This window comes from Aythya ferina, assembly GCF_964211825.1.
Source record: "Aythya ferina genome assembly, chromosome: Z".
In the NCBI taxonomy this organism is placed as follows: Eukaryota; Metazoa; Chordata; class Aves; order Anseriformes; family Anatidae; genus Aythya; species Aythya ferina.
The window spans coordinates 18,693,559-18,713,937 of NC_140299.1; the positions used below are offsets into that span (position 1 = coordinate 18,693,559).

Consider the following 20,379-nt stretch of genomic DNA (forward strand, 5'->3'; position numbering starts at 1 on the left):
AGCATTTGCCACTCACATGACCAGCTAGTTAGCGAGGGCAGTCTGTGCCCTTCTGTGCCCTCTCCACCCCATGACATTGGCTCATATCTGAATTACCAGCCTTGTTCTACACACTAATCTGGTCAGTGCTTACAGAAAACAAGGGGGAAAAAAAAGGTATTTTTCTTTTGAGTAGGGGAGTTAAAGATTTCATGCAAGTGTTTTTCCATGCAGGTAAGGAGAGCAAGAGAACTTCAGAGACACCAGCAGGAAACATGGGCACTTTGAATGGACTGCGTCTAACAGCAATGAGGTTTTTAATTTTACAAGGTGCATTTACATGAATTTGGTTCACTTCAGAAGACTTCTGAATGCACATAATGAATTTTAACATGAAAACAAAGACTCGGGTCCGAATGACAGCTCTCTGAACTTACTCTGCACATATAACGCATTAACTTTTGTCCTCTCCTAAGTTCACTCCCAGCATGCTAGCAGTCATACCCTAAAGAAGCCATCAAGATGTCTGAAAGATACATTTGTCTGGACTTGATTTCTGTCAAAGTAAGAATTAGCTGGAGAATAGACTTCGCAGGAGCAGTCAGCTTAGGAAGCTCAAGTTTGCCGTCTTACTTCCAAGTTTCCCCCTTTCCCTTGGTCCCCTGAAAAAGTAGTGGATCACCAGTGTATAATGAAGAACTGTTAAAAGCCCAAACCAAAAAAAAAGCTAGACTTTTTGCTTAAAAGAAGATGAAAGAGGTAAACTAAGCTTCCCATGTTAAGTGAATGGTGGGGAAAATACAAGTCTGTATATTGCAACCTCCATGTAAACTAGGAGTGCAACTACAGAAGCAGCAAAGACTACTTGTGATATAAACAAGCCTCAGAACAAAAACATCTCAAGACGTTCACTTCAGTAGAGTCTGCTTTGATTTTGGTGGCACTCATTATGGCAACAGTATCAGGGAAATCACCTCTTAAAGGCCTTTTAAATAAACTTACTCCTATATGCTTCATTAGAAGGAAAGGTATCAAGAGTGGAGAAATCTGTTCCACAAAGCACCTGAAATCCTGAGGACTGTCACACTTCACTTGAAAGGCAGAGGCCCTGGTGCAGCAGATCACTTCAGCAGATGCTTTAACATCTCATAAGATGGAAGCACATCTTGAAGCTGAAGCACCAGCCTTTTGGTGAAGTATGATACCTCCTAATCAATCGCATCTAGAGCTCTCTCCCTCCTCTGCTCTGACAGCTGAGCAAGAAGCAGTGCAAGCAGACTCAGCCCGTTGAGCACAAAGGAAGTCACACTGAAGAACTCAAGAGTTCGCTCAGAGTGGATCAAAGGAGGTTGCTGCATGGCAGTCTGGAGCCAATTTTCAGCTCTCCGAGGCCGTGGCAAGATTCCACTGATGTAAGTCAGAGCCCACGTTTCCTGTCCTCGTCTCTGGCACGCCGTACCCAGAGTCAAGCCACGGCTTTGCCAGCTCGCTGTCCTAGTTCATGCAGTCCTATCTTCTCAAATAGGCCGCACCAAAATACCACCAAAGAGGTCGTGTCTGGAAGTGTCACAACCTCATGGTCTATTTAAGCAGCAGCTTGTGGTCTTCAGAAGCTGACTACTATAGACACAAGGATGCATTTTGTGAGAAAAGCTGCTATAACTTAACACCCAGAAGTAGTTACTCCTTTACCACACGATTTCTGTCCGTTACATTTCTAGATCAAACTTTTTTAAGCCACTGTTGTCAGCTTTTTACTTTTTTTTTTTTTTTTTTGCCTTTGGTTTTGTTTCTGGGTGTTTGGGTTTAGCCTGTCTTAGTGAACTTATCACCTTTGTCAGCTGCCGAAATATGTTCTCCAAGTGCTCTCGTCAGAAGCTAGAAGCCCCTCCAGCAGAGCTCACTTACGAACACGGCAGGATCCTTAGCTCACCGATTCCAGGTTTTGTGCCACCAGCGCTCACAGTTTTACGGTTCTGGGTCATGGTGGTTTGCTTGTTTTTAACAAAAAAAATCTTTAGGAATTGAAAGAGAGACATTACATGAGCGTACATGAGAAAGAAGGGACCTGAACAGTTTGACAAGCAGTGTTTTAAGCCTTCCAGCAAAACAAACTTTCTTTTGAATAGTTTTTTTGTTGTTGTTGTGTAATTGCAGTAGGAGAGAATTACTCACTCTGTAACCTAGTTAAGACAGAAGCTTGAGGGCTTTTTATTGTTTAGTTTTTTTCCAATTAAGGCGAATTCCTGACAGTGTTATTAATTTTTATTGAGCTAAGAGAAGTTCAGTTTTCATTAAACTACAAGGAAAGGAACTCAAAATTCAGCTCTCTTCATCTGAAGAAATAACTTTATGTTAAATCTGTTTGTAAGAACTCATTTGTCAGAACTACTTTTGCTTAACAAGAGTCATCTGAATTTTTCTGATGCTCCTACGTTCAGCCATTCCTTCTGACATTTCTAGGTTTGCGTAGTGGTTAAAGCAAAGTGATTAAGTTACATTGTTAGAAGTGTTTTTAAGTACTAAATAAACTATGTCATCTAGAGTTGACATTAAGAAATAATTTCTTATTTTCAGCCAGGAAACACTGGGAAGTGGCAGGGTGGGGAGGAAGGGCAGTGAACGAGGGGCACAGCTTCACAAAGGTGACTGCAAAATTTGTTTGTGCAGTCCAGAGCAAGAGAACATGAGGAACCCAAAGCTGGGTGGGCTTCCTACACTGACTGCCCATGGGAAAGGAACAGCACCATTTTTCCCATTGCTCATTCTGAAGCGTGGGAAGATCCCACCGGGTACACACAGACAAAGAGCCCTGCAGTTTCCACACCAGAAGCAAACAGTAGTGTACGTGGCAGACCAGTATCACCATGGCAGGTGCCAAGCTGCCCCACGACCTTTATGCAGGCTGACTGAAGCTGAACTTTGAGGAATGCACATCCGTGAGGGTCCATTAGCTGTCTCCTCCAGTTGGTAAGGATCACCAAGATCTAAGGAAAGATTAGAAGGCTACGAGGCAGTATCGTACACCAGCCCTCATGCCCTGCCCTCTTTACAAGGTTCCTCTTCCTCTTTACCTAGCCAGAAGCAGCAACCTCTGAGGGTGCTCTTCTGAGCTAGGCAACCCACACCTTTCTTACGGGATCCTAATGGCTCGGTTATTATCCACCTCCCCCAAAACACAGCCTTCAGAGGAAAAGGATTGCTTCCCAAAGCTCTTCAGGCTCAGAAGTGGAGTTTCTCTTCTCTGCTACTTTGCTTAATTGATCTGGTCAACTGCTTGTCACCGACAGACCCCAGAGGTTGCTCTGCGAGCTAGCAGCAAGAAACAGGGGGCAGCTCTGAATTGCTCACCTGGTTCCAACACACATGCTGTGGCTGACCCTCAAAAGCTTCAGAAGTAGCAGCAAAGTTGAATAGGAAAAAGGCCTGTAGAGATCTGAAGCCTTTAACTAATGGCAAAAGACCTCAGACGCGTGGACCAGAGCAGAAAAGGGCACAGGATGGAGTTTGAAAGAGGCAAAACTCAGGACTGGAATGAGCAAGCAGGGGCTGGGGGAAGAAACAGCTCTAAGTTTTTGGCTGGAGCTATTAAGAACAGGGCAACACAAAGTTGAGCTAGCAACAGACGTTATATCAGGCTGCTCTGAGACCACAAGGAAGTTCAACTCCAGCCAGTTACAGCCTGTTTCCATTGTGAACCTAGATAATTCACAGCAGTATCAATAGCCATCAGTGAACTCTTATTTATCCATATCTGGCTGGACAACATGGTGTGACACAAAATCCTATAAGGAAGGAAGAAAGGGAAGTACAGGGTGGGAGACCAGAAAGGAAGTTACTGTTAGATTAGTTTTCCACCCACAGAAAATGAATGTCAGGAAGAAAACATGGAACGGGGAAGGTGGAGTCCTTATCTGGAAAAAAAAAAAAATATTGTTTAATGTAGAGAAGTGTTCTTGTATGTGTTTTATTAAGCAGCAATTCCTTCTGTTTTTGTCTGTTTAAATGAAGTTCCACCATTTATCCTACATAAAAGAAGAATGATAAGCTATATTTTCATGGTATGTACTGCTGCATTGTTATTCAGACGCGTGGTATCTGCCACACTTGTGATTTTAGAGTGAAGTACCTAAGCTTATAAGCACAGCACGGCACACTTTGGCTTTGCCAGCAAGCTACACAGGATATCACAGAGCCCCCGAAGGGCTGAGGCTGACAGGGACCCCTGGGTCCATCTGGCCCAACCCCTGCCCAAGCAGGGACACCCAGAGCAGGCTTCTCAAGGACACGTCCTGGCATTTTTGGATATCCCCAAGGAGGAGACCCCACAGCCTGTCTGGGCAGCCTGTGCCAGGGCTCCCTCACCCGCACAGCACAGGAGGGCTCCTGGTGCTGGAATGGAGCCTCCTGTGTGCAGGGTTGTGCCCACTGCCTCCCATCCCATCACTGAACACTTGGGAAGAGCCTGGACCTGCTGGCAGTGCCTTGCCTGACGCAGCCAAGACAGCCATTAGCTTTCTTAGCAGCAAGGGCACCTTGCTGACTCAGGTATCTTTAGACAAAGAAATGAAAAATATGCTAGCATTTATAGGCCTCTCTTACAGCTGACAGTTGTCATAACATGTAAGACCAGCAAAGAATACTGTGTGACAGCAGGTGGCTTCAGAGTCACAAAAACAGTCTTTGCATTCTGCTTATACTCCAAGAACCTTTTCCTAATAAAGGTTGTGGACACAGTTTAGAGCAGTCATGCATATTAAAGCTATTTTTTACTTTTGCTCATTACAGACTATGCATTATGTTATCCTACACCATTATATACACCATACTATCTAGTTGGGAATCAGCTGTGGTGCTATCAAAACTCCTAAAGTTTCTGGCCATGTTTTTAAGAGCAACTCAAGCCAGCCTAGACTGACCTCCCCTCCTCCTACCTCTGGCCATTTACTGTCTTACCCTGTCCTCGTAATGGTTGTAATAGCTTCTGACGTTAACCTGCCTTAAAAAAAAAAAAAAAAAAAAAAAAAAAAAAAAAAAAAAAATTTAGAAAATTCAGAGAACATAGATTTTTTCTGGAGATCTTGCTCATCTGTCTGAGTACATGACTTAAAGGTAGTAGAAAGCGTAGAACAGGAACAAGTAGCCAAGGGTGTGGAGGAAAAAAAGACTGGCCATAGCCTCAGATCAATTTAAATGCCTCATGAAATAGCATCCCTAGCTATAAGACATTCTCCTCCCCAGTTTTAAGCAGTTCGAAGTAATTAACTACTTTTTGTAAACATCTTTTAATTAACCCAATGACCTCCTTATCTTTGGAGGTGACAACCTTCATTTGAGGCTTAGCACCACATTGAAAGCTTCCCTGAGCTGTTGATTCCAGTTCCCTGTGGCACACAAGACCCCCACCCAGCCTTCCATCAGAAAGTTCTTCTCATTTAAGCTAAAGAGTTGTCCTAGCAGCTGGGGGAAAGGCAGTTAACCTTCAAGTAACTATGGAAAATGAGAATATTCTAGCTTGATCATTAACCAAAGTCTTCCATCACGCTAATCTGAGCTCAGAAGTGCTAGTTAAGAGAAATTGGACTGCACTAAAGTGAGACTGATGTTTGTATTTCTCCACATTTATTCTGGAGAAAAGGATCGTTAGGTTCTGCAGATGATGTTCTGACACAAAGTGAACTTTGGCCTTTGAAAAGAAATCCCCAGTTTACAGATAAACTGGGAGAAGGAAGGTGTCAAACAGGAACTAAAGCTGTACTGGAAAAATCTGTATGAAATATACCGAAAGCCAGCCTCATAACAGACCGGTAATTGGCCGCTCATTAAAAAAAATGAGTTTTCATACCATACATACTTATTTAAGAGATGATATTGTGAAATAACTCTGCGTCCATACAGATGGTGTCATTCTGAGCTGAACCTCACCTAGTAACCCAGCTGGTAACTTCTACTCAGGGTGAGGGAGAACTGAGATTTTTCCTGCTCTTACACGTGTTTTTGTCGTTATTTTCAGCCAGGACAAACACGTTTGTGCATTCTAAAATGAGCAGGAAAGCAATCTGGGGCAAAGAAGGTGTGTGAGAGATGTAAAGAAACAGACAGGTCAATGTCATGCTGCTGTAGTGAATTTTGGAGAATCTGTAAAAAAAAAAAAGTTCTTTGCTGAAGATTTTCTTCCATGTGCAGTGAAGAGAAAGAAATAGTCAATGGCTCTTAGGTAGGAGGCTATGGGTGTAGCAAAAACTCCCCCCAAAAAAGGAAGACAACAACTTTAAGAAGTGTTTTGACTTTTGACACTTTTGAGGGATGGACAAATGGAAGGTCAATGTTATTTTCAGCAGCTGAGATGAGGGAGTACCCTGCAACTCACCTCCCAGTCAAAGCTGTCACGAACCTTCCCAGCAGAGTTTCTTAGTTCGCTACCCTGAGGAATGCAGAATGTTTTTAATACCAGCACACTGATTGCTCTGACAGTGCCTGAAGCTGCTGTACTAGGCTTCAGCAAACAAGGGAGACACGTTTCACAGACCAGACTACATCTGAATCTCACAAATAAACCCGCAGCTATAGATTAGCTGCATTTTGAGTCTTTCTGTTCACTTGCAGAAAAGCCAGGTGAGCAGCCTGGGTCAGCTAACAATTTTCACCAAATGATTCCCTACCCATACCTGATGCTTTTGGGTAAGGAAAGGCAAGGCTGGTAGAGATAGAAGGCAAGGGAAGCTTTCCTCTGAGCTGGGACAGCCTAAGCACTGAATAATTTCTAGTCCACTCATTTATTAGCAGAAATCTACACCCAGTTCTGTAGTTTTTCTGCATCCAACAGCAGAATTACTACATGGGAACACTAGTTCAAATACCTGTATGATTGACCTGTTAGAATAAGCCACAACACTTGTTTAAAAAAGAATTGGATGGACAAGTGAGGTGTGCTCCCTCACTTCTACATTTCAATGGTGTTGTAACAAGATGACACAGTCAGCTTGAAGGAGCTTTTAGAAGCACCTGCTGGAGCCCAGAACCCCACAGCTGTCTCTCCTGTGAGCATCTTGGGAAGTACAAACACAAGGTAAGTGCGAGGATGTATTACTGTCTCATCTCACCCGTCCTATTCCTTGCACCACGAAAACCATGTGGTGCAAGAGAGCCCACTGCAGGTCAGAAGCTAAGGCCGTGTGCCCTCTGCTCGGCGCCTGGTCAGCAGGTGGAGGAGGTCCAAGCCAAACAAGCCCACAGACAACCCCCGGGAATTCAGCAGCAGCTCACCCAGCAGGGCAGAGGCCACTTGCTCTTACTCCTGACACCCAACAGAGATTTAAGACCAATGTACTAACCACTAAGCAATTAGGGGCAGAGGGGAGAAAGGATGGAAAGGGAAGTAAGTGTGGGTAGCTCCTCGCATTGCAATGCTCGAAGCAAGCTGGCTGCAGCCCGAGCAAGAGAGAGCAGGTTCTCCCACTGAAACCCTCCCTGTTTAGAAGTTAAATATTTATCACCGCCTGTACTGCGTGCCTTGTAAAAGGCTTTGACCATGTTGTGTAAAGAATTTAGAAGCCCATACGTGCACACCAAGTACACACAGCCTAAGAGAGCTTTCCTACAAACGTTCCACTTAAAACTGCACTTACAGACACGGAGCACAGTGCAGTGAAGGAAACCAAGCCATTAACTCTGGCAACACGGGTAAGCAATTTTTAAAAAATAATTAAATAAATGAACCGAAGTTGGTGTCAATTATAAGGCCAGTGTTCTTTCACAAAGTTATAAAGACTGAAATGGCAAGACAATTATTTCTCCACTCACTCCCACAAGATTTTTCAGATGGCTTCACTTACAGTTACACACCCTGACCTGAAGTAACAGTCAAGCCCCCCAAAAATAGGGAATTATTAGTTCAAAGGGCATCTGCCCTTTTCCCACTGAGGCCTAAGAGCACAGCAGTATTCAAACATGCTTTAAGAAAGCCAAGTCCTACAATGGCAGTGCTACAGAGGCACTCAGAACACCCATTAAGTTGTACACCTTGTTGCCTACCAGGACATCTCACACACAGCTGCATGCCACTGTGCTTACAAGGAGCATTTCTGGTATTGGGGCATTGTTTTTTCACTGCACACTGAAGTTTGTAGGGTGTAGCCACTCTGAGAACATAACCTCTGTATTAAGCTAGATCTAAATAGAATTTAGAAGAGAAATTATGCCCAATATACTTTACAGCTATCACAGCCATTGTTTCGTGCTGATTCGGGGGAATGTGAAGTTCTCAAGAATTTGTAAACACTGCTCGATATGTAGGTATGATGAATAATGTTGGTGTAGAAAGTCTTCTGTGCTCATGTAATAGAGCAGGGGTAGCTTGCCAGTTCTGTCAAGAATTGCCATTATTTGATCTGTGGTCTTAGCACCTACGTATTGATGGTCAGATTTTGTTTTCCAGGGCTGATCAGTGGAGTCCTAGGATTAACGAAGAGATCGGAAGCAAGTGTGCAAGCAGAATTAACAATTGTACTTCCATTCCTCAAGAATCTCATTAACCTCAGGGCCAGCCACCACATTGGGCAGGAATATTTTATCTGGACACCAGCACTGCAGTGAAGACTCACCTAATGAAATAAAACTGAAGACTTCGATTTTACTGACTCAAGGAAGTGTTACAAACACACATGGGAGAAGCTGACGTGAGAAGTCGCTTGTGGCTGTTCTATGGGAGCAGTTCCTGACTGAAGGTATTCTCTCACCCTCTAGCTGCTGAAATTGCCCTTTCAGCCTGTGGTAAGATGAACCCATTACCCTTTGGACACCTGAAAATACGGCAGATGCAGTTAGGAACACATACTCTTCATCATCCTAAGTACCAAGATTGCAGGGAATGCTGCACATACAGTTAAGCGTTAGTGACTCAGTCATCCAAGACTCAGCTGTGGCCTTACTACAGCAGTAATCAGCAACAAAAGAACCAGATTACGAAGGGATAATAATGTACTAACTTGAGGAAGAAATTCCATCTTATTTGAACAGAAAGGCAGATGGTGACTGAAGTGCTGAAATTTGGTATATAATCCCTTCTACGCTTAGGGCAAAGCTCTTGCTCAGTACAGATACTGCTTCCTCCTTCCCTAGGAAAGGGATCATGTAGCAAAAAGCTATGCCCTCTCTTCTATACCAGGGATGGCAAGGTAACATCTCACAGCTATTGTACGAGACCTGTTCTAAGTAATTAGGCCCTAGGAAAGAGAAGCTTCCTCTGGGGGATATGGGATAAGGAGAAAGCCCTCCAAAGAGCAGACACAGCAGCAGTGAAGCCCATACCAGTGAATCCCTGACAAAAATCACAGCCACACTTTTCTGGCTAGCACCAGAGCAGCTACAAGATGAGGCAGGACCTCTTCAGCTATGGAGGGATGTCATTTAGCTGTAGAAATTTCATGTTCTACAGAAAATGCATCTTCCCTCCCCATCTCTTAAACAGAAGGCACCAGCACGCTGCAAGAGCCCTTATTATGTCTATTTATGATTTAAAAAACAGGACTGAAGCATTTGGTAAGGAGGCTCACTGCTGAGAAGCATCTTCCCCTGCTCTGCCAAGAACAAGGAGTGTAGTGCTGAGTTCACGATCTGGTTCATGGGAAGATACTGGAAGGTGGACCAGGATTTACACAGAGCTGTAAAAGGCAAGTGCAAGAACTTTTTGTGAGCAGGGGTTAGCCAGAGGACAAGATATGCTTAAGAGCAACACCAGGCAAAGCAAGAACCTGACTGCTGGCTTTGAGGCATTCATTAGCTAGTCAGGCTCTAACCTGGGGCTCCAGGGAAGGGACAAGGGAACAGTGTCACAACTGGAATATTCACTCCCACGTCTTCAAGAAAGCAGTGTCAGAGGGAAGACCTTCTGGGTTTGAGGTGACAGAAGTTTTTGGGGAACCTAGAGCCAACCTATTGAGTACTACCTTGCGGTCCCTGGTGGACAGTGTCATCTGTAGGCAAGTGGCTTTGACATGAACCTGCTACAGCTTAACCACGGACTCAGGCACAAGAGAGAAGAGAGTAAGAGCATCCACATGATGTGGAAAATAAGGATGGTGACACAAGTACCCGTGAGTCAGAAGTAAGAGGGGAGGAGGTCTTGCTTGAATGAGGGCAATCAGGAAGTGCTAACCCATATAGAGCAGGCCTTCCCTCACTGCATGGCGATCCCTCACCATCGTACAGGCTTCTGCCTTCACCGACAGACCAAACTCTGCCAGATGGGAATAACAGCACCTAAAACAGAAATGTTGTATGGGGTGCACGAAGCGGCCTGGCCATCGCACTCCCCCACTACACAAACTGTGTAGGACATGTGGATTTGCTTGTACAGGTGTCTGCTATTTAGCACACTGCCCTGTACCACAACACATTCTTGTAGTCTCAGCTATCTTGTTAAAACACCCAATCTTATGTAAGCAATTGGTACTTGGTTTTAGTTCTCACGTTGTTCTCTTTGGAAGACTACAGCTTCCCCTTCCCTTACTGAAGGGAATGTCATGAAACTACCTTTGTGAGAAGAAAAGAAATCCCTATATATACACCAAACGAATTTAAAACTGCTGTAAAACATAGCTACATAAGTAACCCCATACTATTTTCCAACTTATTGCAGAAGGCTAAGGTTTTTTTTACACAAAAAATAATAATTTTAGGATGCAGATATTCTAACATTATGCCAAGCAATCACACTGACAAGCACACTCCTTACAAACAATATCCGTACCATCACTAACAAGGCAGAGAAGATCCTAAGTTCTTGTTTTACCTCAACCTTGCATTCAAATTAGACACGAACTGCAACAAGCATAGACCAGAACTAAGTTGCCTAGGGCCTTGCTTCACAGAAAACGTTTTCCTTCTCTAGTCACCTCTGCAGTACTTAATTTAGAAAAGTTTAAAAAAAAAAAAATTTTTTCCCCTAAATACACCCTGACCTAGTCTTAATGAGAATTTGGACTAGAGGTAGGTGTATTTAGCTCTTGCATTCATTCTAGGATGTAACCAGGTGTTTCCCGGCTTTGTTCTTTTACTTGCCTTTCTGAAGGAGCCTGATCTGCAGCCAAACAATAGACCTGCAGGAACAGCAGGGTGCACATGTATAGTGCCTAACGAGGACATCAGACAAAGCCTATCAAGTTATTCTCACAAGCTGTTGTTTTCCTGCATGAAACATTAAAACAATACCAACAATAAGAAATAATCCAGGTCTTGGTATCGATATAAAACCATTTTACTTTTGTTTAAATGCAGCGACAGTCCCAGACATCTGAGCTATGCTGTAAGAGCTGTCTCTCCATCAGTAAAGTAAGGAGGGACCAGTAATAACATAAGGATGCAGAGGAAAGAAACCCTGCAGCCCAGGGCATTCACGCTTTCCACCAAAGGGAGAAGATGTTGGCTGATGCCCACTGGGCCACGCAGACGGGAGCTTTTGTCCGTGGTGCTGCAGACCTGGGCGCAGCCATGCAGCACCCACCCACCAGCACTGCAGCACGCAGGCACAGCCTCGCTGCTCTGCTCCTACTGACAGAGGCTGCAGAAGTCTGCAGCTTGTGTGTGTTTGTTTTTCCTAATGTTATCTAGTGTTCTGGTGCTTACTAGGAAGGAATTATCATTCTGATAAGAGAAAGAGCATGTTTCTTTTCTTAGGGCACTGAAGACTGCTTTCCCAGAATTATCTCTCCCTCACCAGTTAGAAAGGTGGACAGGGAGGGAGTTTCTTTAAAGGCCAGGTAAGAGTAACTCTAGATCAGTTTAGCTGCCTGAAACCTGAGTCTAACAGCTTGACACTACATTAACCAGGAGACACCGCTCCAACCTACTCTTTTGTGATCTTAACTTAGCGATTCTGTCTCTTTCCTCTGTACCATCTTGAGCATTTGCCAGACCTTTCAATAAACACATTTAAAATCACACACACAATCTCACAAGAAAGCTCTTTCTCTCCTTCTCCCCTTTCAGAAAACTCAGAGAGGTTGGCAGAGTTGAACCTGCACAAAGAACAGTTCGAGGAACAAGCAAAAGTCACACAGACATGCAGTCAGTCATCCACTTTCATAGCAGGGAAATTACAAGTCAGGTCGCCAAAACTTGAAGCATCACCAGGTGATACTAAGTAGCCTTAGTTTTTTTTTCTGTCCAACTCTGCTGAGACAATAAAATTTATTGTTTGGGGCTTTTTTTTGCCACCTTCACATACTACAGAGGTGGCAGGATCAGGAGAGAGAAGAGAAGAAAAAAAGGAAGCCAAACTGCTCTGCATCAAGAGTTACCTCAGGGATCACAAGCATCATATGTGGTAGCCCTTTTTGTGGCAGAAAGGGCGATCACGCCAGGACTGAGACTTTGGTCCCTAACCAAAGCTGGTCTACAGAGCCTTAAACTTTCAGTATGACACTGTTAAAGAAGTTTTATCAGAGAAGTTTCATGGTCTCTCCAGCAGAGATATTAGATATCAGGTTAGCTGCAAGACACTTTATCTGAGCAGTTACCTAGGTCACTTGAACAGATATCAAAGTGCACGTGCAGGGGGGAGGCAGAGTTAAGAAAAAAAATCCAAATCAACAGGAATTAGTTTTCTTGATAGAAGAAAAACAGAACAGATTCCCCCTCCAGAAGCACAGGCTTAAATTCTGTGTTCTTCTAAGGTCCTGTCTCAGTCCTGTGGGAGCCAGGGAGAAGATGAAGAGATGAGAATTTTCTCCTGTTTCTAATATCTATCCCATTCCTATATTTCTGTATTTTGTCTCAAGTATAGAGTTTGTAACTCGATGTGTTGCAGGTGTTAGGATGCTTTATACAATGCACTGGCTGCAATTCCTCCCCTGCCAGTAAGAAGCAAGCAAGGCAAGGAGAAAAAAAAAGTCTGTCAACCACGGCTTTTGTTACTGAATGCCGTTTAGTTGCAGGTACACAGCATCGCTGTTTAAGCACCCAGAAGCTATCAGCAGCCTACCTAAGCAAGCTAGAGCACTGCTCGGATGTTGATGCTGGCAGTAGGGATGCCTCCGACCAAGACAGATGTCACGTTCGGTGTGTGCTGTTCACACAGCTCTGGCCCGTGACAAGAGCATGCCCGGGTTTGTCACTGAAGCTCTGCACTTGCTTGAGCAAGAAGAAAGCTGCCAAAAAACCAAGACCACGTAACACCCCCTGGGTCCCCAAGCAGATAGTGAAGGTGCTTCCCTGGCTCCCAGCGCCTGGAAGAGCTTTGGCTTCCCCAACCCTCATCTGATCAGCACCTACCCCGTGTCCCCTGCACCCTGTGACAGCTCACACTACGGGCTGTACTTTTTTATGGGGGACTGATGGAGAATATAAAGATGACAAGAAGCGAGAGCCGCGGTCCCGGAGCTGCCTGAGGGGAGCACCGCCGCGTGTGGGGCACAGCCCGCAGCCACCCCGCGGGGCCGGGACGGGCTGTGAGGGGCCCCGGGGAGCAGCTGCAGCCCAGGGGCAGGGCCCAGGGTGGCAGTGAAGTGAGGAGGAGGAGTGAGGAGGAGGAGGAAGAGCGAGGAGGCGAAGCAGCCGCAGGCAGAGGCGAGAGGCAGGCAGGGGGAGCCCCGCGCCGGGGGCTGTGCATGCGGGGAGGCGAGGGGCAGGGGGGGCTCCTCTCCCCCGCTCCCCCGCGGCCAAGCCCGGGTCCCCCACGGCCGCAGACCTACCCAGCACTACGCAGACCACGTCCAGCGCCACGAAGGGCAGCCGCGTCCTGTCAAACATGCTGGCGGCGCCCCGCGGCAGCCCCGGCACCGGCTCCTCCTCAGGCGGTGACAGCCCGGGCCCAAGGGGCGGGAGCGCCTCAGCCGCGCCCGAGCAAATGGCGCCCGCCCCCCCCCGCCGGCAGCCGCCTCCCGCACTGCGCTACTGACACGGCCGCGCCGGCTTTAAGGGAGGGAGGGAGGGAGGGAGGGAGGCGGGCAGGGGGACGGACAGACAGACACAGACAGACGGGGAGGGAAAGAGGGAGGGAAGGAGGGAGGGAAGGAGAAGCGCGGTCCCCGCCCGCCGCCGGGACGCCACACCCCGCATGGCGCCGCCTGCCTCAGCCGGCATGGGCAGCGCCGCCACGGGACGGGGACGGGGATGGGGCTGGGATCCCGGGAGGGAGAAGGGAAGGGAAGGGGAAAAGAAAGGGAAGGGGAAGGGGAACGGGGAGGCCGCCGCTGCCTGGGAGTGGGGAGCTGGGTCTCCAGCCCCGAGCCGGGCTTCCCGTTGAAAGGTGTTTTCTGACAGGAGATGCTGTGGGCGGCATGGAAAAATAAAAGCTTGAATACACACGTTGTTATTTTAGGATCAAAGCATCATTCAGGTTGGAAAAGCCCTCCGAGATCATCTGTTCCAACCATCCTCCTACCACCAGTGTCACCCACTAAACCATGTCCCCAAGCATCATATCAACCTTTCCTTGAACACCCCCAGGGACGGTGACTCCACCACCTCCCTGGGCAACCCGTCCCAGTGCCTGACTGCTCTTTCTGAGAAGAAACATCTCATTTCCAACCTAAATACCCCCTGGCACATCTTGAGGCCATTCCCTCTAGCCCTATCACTAGTTATCTGTGAGAAGAGGCCGACCCCCAGCTCCCCACACCTTCCTTTCAGGGAGCTGTAGAGAGCAATGAGGTCTCCCCTGAGCCTCCCCTTCTCCAGACCAAACACCCCCAGTGCCCTCAGCTACCCCTCAAAGGACTTGCTGTTTCTGTCACCTTTGTTACCGTTGTGGGGCACAAACTCTCCAGTCCTGCCACCAGGCACGGTTCTGCTGTTTTGGGAATTTTTTCCCAAATGTTTTGTGTTTTTCACAAATGTTTTTGTGTGGTGGGCGGCACGTCCCATGTTCCAAGCACCGGGCTTTGTGCAGCTCCTTTTTCTGCACTTTCTCACCTATTCCACCCTCTAATTCTGTCAAAGGGTCCGCTTTGTGTTACATCCTAAAGGCTGAATAACAGGTTCGGGGGATCCACAAGGGAAATGAGCTCCTGGGATGGAAACATCTCTCTGAATGTACTGTATCTTCAGTTCAAGCATGCTCTCCAAATAAGTTACATAAGTAGTTCCCTATAGAGCATCTATATATAAAGAGCTTATAATTAGCAGACTGTGAGGGACTTCCTGATTTCACCTCAACATCCAGGAAGGAAGCCATCTACAAACCGAAATGTGCAGCTCTAGAAATTAAGGCCACCCTTGATTTATGCAAGTGTAGTGTTATTTGCAGAAATCACTCTCCTGTGCAAGTATTCCTGGATGGTCTCATGGAGGTAGAAACCCCAGTGTTGCCTTAAAATACAGAAAGTAATAGAATAAACTGTAGCACAACATGGCACTGGCAAACCCCTGTTTTATCTTTGTGAGAACTGTTTCTGAAGGGAAGCGTGCAATCTGCTCCTCTCCTCCCAAAGGAGGGGTATTGTTCACAGGGTCTGCTGATCCTGAAATCAGTAGATAAGTTTCCAACAGTTGCAAGACAGTTAGGAAAAGAGGGGGGAAGAAAATAGACAAAACAATGCAAACATTCCGTGCACAATTGCCATAATTGCTTCCTTCAACTCAAAGCATCACCTTAATCTTGCTCAGGCTAAACACCAAATGGCTCTCCTGCTCCACACCCCTACACAGTAAATTAGACACCAAAGAGATTGCGCTGGCTGATTTAAATGGAACACTTCCCAGAAGACTGTAGGCAAGGTAGTTATGACACTTAAAAACACCTGAAAATTGGGCTGTAGCAGAACAGCATTCCCAAGCAAGAGAAATTAATCACATTGTATTGTCTCGTAGTTTCTACATCCCTGTTTCACCCTTGAGACAGCTTGCCTGAGGGAAGAGGCATCTCTGCAATCTTCTGACAGAATTCAGAAACTAAATTGGTCACATGGTTCCCCTCCAAACTTTCCATTGCACAAGGGATATATTCCTTGCTGTCGCAACCGTATTCCCACCACCGGGCTTGCTGATGTCTTGGAAACCCCCATCTGACCACAATTTAAGGGATCAGTTCAGCTCTCTCTGTGGCAGGCATTCAGAAAACTTTTCTGGGCCTTCAGATACAGACAAGTATCAGCTGTGGAAGCACACCAACACTTTCTGACAGAACTGCTACCCAGTAGGGGTAAAGGTACACAAAGCCCCCTTGTCACGCCAGGGTTGTCTCGGTATAAGTACTGTATCTGCAGGCCTGTTACTGGTTCTGCATCTTCAGATACATTGCTGATTATTTTACACAAATAAGATGTTTTGTGTAACTAACAAACAAACAAATAAACACAAACACCTTTAATATAAAATATCTGTGACAGCAACAGTCTCCAGAGCAGCAGATGCTTGTCCCTAGCAGCAAGGCCCTTAGATGCCCACCCAGTCCACCATAAACCACCGATGTCAGATCAGAACTACCCGTATGTTTGGCAAAATCTATGCGAGAGAGCATTCTTGAACTGGGACCTGAGTAAAATTAAGGCAACAGATGAAAGTCAGAAGTGACATTTTATCCCTACATTAAATATTTTAATCTTATTCTCTCGAGTTTAGACTCTCATAAATATCTTAATTTCTCACCTCTTGTTTGGAAAGGTTACATATTTTCTTTCTTTCCTTTTTTATCTTTTTTTTTTTTTTTAATTGTCTCCTTTTTTTTCTCTTATTATTTTATTTTATTTTTTATTTTTTTCTGTTTAATTGGGAGAACATTAAGACCAGGTTGAAGCCCTGTTCTCTTCTTTGTTTTCGCCTGGTTCTTCTATAAATCACAGTCTGCAGTATTTTGCCCGTCCTCCTTAAAAGTTTTGTGTATACTAGGATTAATCTCAGGAAGTTTATCGTTAGCCAGCAGTGGTACTTGTATGCTAATTGAATAGTGCCGGCACAACAGGACCTTTAACTGCAATTAACATTCATATAGACCAGTAACCTCAGTAAACGACGGGACTTTCCCGAGCTAGTTTCAATGTAGCTTGATCTGGGGTGGGAGTCGATGGCTCTGAGCGGGCTGTTATCATTCAGGAAGAAGATCAGAGGGTGATCGTGGATGGTTCTTGGAAGCCGTCGTCTCAGCGCCCAGCGGAGGGCTCACCGGGTCAGGCAGCAGGCGGAGCTGCGAGGGAAGGCTGATAGCAATCCGTACGGTGTCATCGTGACACATTCCTGAATACCGCCAGCACCACACCAGGATGCCTGTAGCAGGGGCTGAGAAAGCTGAAAGGCAGGCAAAAGGGATCATTAGGACGCCGACACAACAGCATCAGTGTAAGAGAAATAGAAGTAAAACAGGATTTTTCAACATGGGAAGTGATGAGAGGGGAAAAGACTTTACAAAGTACAGTTCTATAAAATCATGAAATGGGTGATGATAAACATAAGACAAGTATTCACTATTCCGTATCAGAAAAGAGCTAGGGAGAGCCTAAACAAGGTGTCAACAGGACTCCTTTTAACATGAGAATATGGTGGAATTCATTGCCTCAGGTTGCTGTGGGGCACAAAATCACAAAGGGGACAAAAGGCAGGAGGGAAGTTTGCAAAGGATAGGACCACTGCTAAGCAGTGGATCTTGGTAGCCTAGGAAGTGCCAGAACTGCTAAATTCCCAAATTTAGAGTGGTATGCTGGGGACAAGCCCCACATGGGCTGTTTCTTGACCTTCTTCCCTAAAACTCTGCTGCTGGGCCCTATTAGACGGTATTGGGCCGGGTGGACTTGATCTGAGCCAGGTTTTAGCTATGTTCTTAGCCAGTGCAACGCTGCGGAACACAGTACAAGTAATTAGTAGAGACGGAATAGTTTAGGCTTGTTGGTAATGTTCTGTCAGGCTGACATACGTCTGTGTGGTTATTTATAATTCAACTGCCAAAACCCCACTCATGCAGTAAGACCTAGAGAAATGAGTCGGGGAAGAAAGTGTGCCAAGAAGGCTCTCCTGAACTCTCTTATCCCATTTGTCCAGGGCATGGGATTTACCCTCATGTTAAATTAAACGTGGTCCTACAGCTGGTTTTGAGACCCGGACCTCTGGAGTCAGTTGACATGCTTTGCATGGGAAGCTTCAGAAAGCAGAATTTAGGTTCCACCTGCACATCTTAGCTTCACATCTCTTCTTTTGTTTGGTCTGGTCATTTAGTTGTTTTCTTTCTTTTGCTCCTATGTCTCATGTTTGTTTTTTAATCAGGGAGCAGTGAGCAATAAAGAACCTTTGTATTCCTAATGAGCAAAGCAAGAGGAGTTTCCTGTCTTCTCTCCCTTAATTCTTTTTCCTTTAAATACAGATGAAAGTAGTTTGGGCACTTCACCCCCACATTTCTATTGAATTGTGTTCTCTTCACCAAAAAACTCCTGCTCTCAGGCCAGTGACTTGAGATGGTCACCTGTGGTGCTCCACTCCCTCCCGGGCAAGTTCAGATCCTGCTGGGTTCTGCTGCCCTCAGTTTTATATCAGTGTTACAAGAGCATTTCTACAAAAGCGATAAGATCTGTTCTAGTAGAAAAGACAGGTTGTTTCTAAAGATTAGCCGCAGAAGTAACGAATCAAGTAGATGTCACCAGGCAGCAAAGCAATAGGAAATTAGTATTCATATTCGTGCAATGAATGAAAATTCTTTAAACCCCAAGTACATACCTTCGTTTATATATATTTAATAGGAAGTGCCGTGCAGCCTCAGATCATACAGCATACTCCGGAAAAACACTTCAGGCTGTGTCTTTGCACAAGTTCATTAAGCAGGGCCAGCACACGCCGAACAGGTACTGCCACATGATTGTCCACACCGTTTATTTGTTAGCTCACAAACAGCGTTGCTCAGAAATAAGTAGCACTCTCCCAAACAATTCCTGGGCCTGGGTCAGGGGTTAGCACAGGCCAGGGACCATTCCCAATGGCAAGCTCGCATGCAGCCATGCTGATTTTGAGAGGAACAACATTTAGCTCTGTGGACATCAGCTACGCTGTACTAATTGGCCTCAGGGCTAGCCATCCCCATTCTCTCTTTATTGGATTTTATTTCAATTTGTTTCAATTACAAATATTGCTCTGGAGCAGTAATAGATTCTGAAGGAAAGAATCTGAAGGAAGTCTCCAGGGCACTCACAAAATGTCCATGGCTAAGAAAAATACATATATATATATACATATTTTATATGTATTTATGTATTATATATATATATATATATATATATATATATATATATATATAATCTTTAGATGATTCTTCTCTTCTTGGTCATGCTTTGCAGTTACACCAGTGACCACAGCAGAGTTACCTCTAGCAGCCATAGGAATTTCAAGAGATGAGCTTCAACAGGATACACCAGTTGTATGGTAAAGAATTTTCCAGTGATGTATCAAGAGCATGCAGTTTTGACCCATGACACACCTAAAGCCTCAAGCCTCAACCTCTTGTGGCTCATTCCATATATTTTTGGATGTGGATGCCCCATCCCTGGAAGTGCTCAAGGCAAGGCTGGATGGGGCTTTGGGCAACCTGGGCTGGTGGGAGGTGTCCCTGCCCATGGCAGAGGGTTGGAACTGGGTGGTCCATAAGGTCCCTTCCAACCCATTCTGTGATTCTATGATCCGTGTATCCACTTCAACAGGAACAAGAAAATAAACTCGAAGGAATATATGCATCATTGTACCTCTTCCAGGTACCTCTTCACGTGCTTCACTGGCTGACCAAAGCTGTGCATTTGGAGTGCACGCGCTGAAGCGTCTGCTCCTGCTGCTCACCCCTGCTTGGCCACAACAGCCCCACCTCTTTTACCCTGGATGTTAAATCAGACAGCAATCCCAGTCCCTTACCAGTCCGAAATGGCTTGGAACAGCGCAGAAGAGACAAAAGTAGACAGATGCAGGGAGGAGCAGAGCTGAGCTTTTTTCCTGGCCCAGTTGTTTTACTCCTGCTAGGTGGCTGATCAGCCTGACTGCTGCCCCTCCAGTTCTACACGTCCTGCTTATTTTTGTTGGAAAGCCTTCCAAACGGCAGCGGTCCCTGACTGTGTAGGTTACCTAACACGACAGATTGTGCCTGCAGATGTTACCGCAATGCTCGTAACTCACAGTCATGCAAAACTACACTCCAGAACTAAGACAAAGTTAATATAACCAGGATGGCTATGGAAATATGTCTGCCGGGGGCCTTTTGCAACATTTCTAGTAATGGTATTGTGCAGTTACAGTTGTCAGTGTTGTTTTTCTTTGAGATCCACAAATCTGTGTATGTTTTTTTTTTTTTTTTCCTAGTCTTATAGAACCAAAGGAATTTATTCATTAGTTCATAACATTTCATTGTTGTTGTTTTCTTAAGACATTATAGATACAATAAATAAAATTCAGCGTTTGGCACATCTCCCTGCACTAATATAATGCAATTACAATAGCCTA

At 45.5% G+C, this 20,379-nt stretch overlaps 1 protein-coding gene across 2 annotated transcripts in view; it reads right to left on the reverse strand.

Annotated features, from left to right (window-relative positions):
• PLPP1 (phospholipid phosphatase 1) overlaps positions 1 to 13,876 on the reverse strand; it is a 59,326-nt gene extending 45,450 nt beyond the window's left edge. The window contains exon 1 of one of the 2 annotated variants that reach the window (XM_084505099.1): positions 13,671 to 13,876. In XM_084505099.1, the coding sequence (XP_084361225.1) occupies positions 13,671 to 13,728 (58 nt within the window). In that variant the 5' untranslated portion in view covers positions 13,729 to 13,876. The remainder of the gene's footprint in view (positions 1 to 13,670) is intronic. The other variant, XM_084505098.1, reaches the window with a different exon arrangement.
• Positions 13,877 to 20,379: the final 6,503 nt, after the last annotated feature.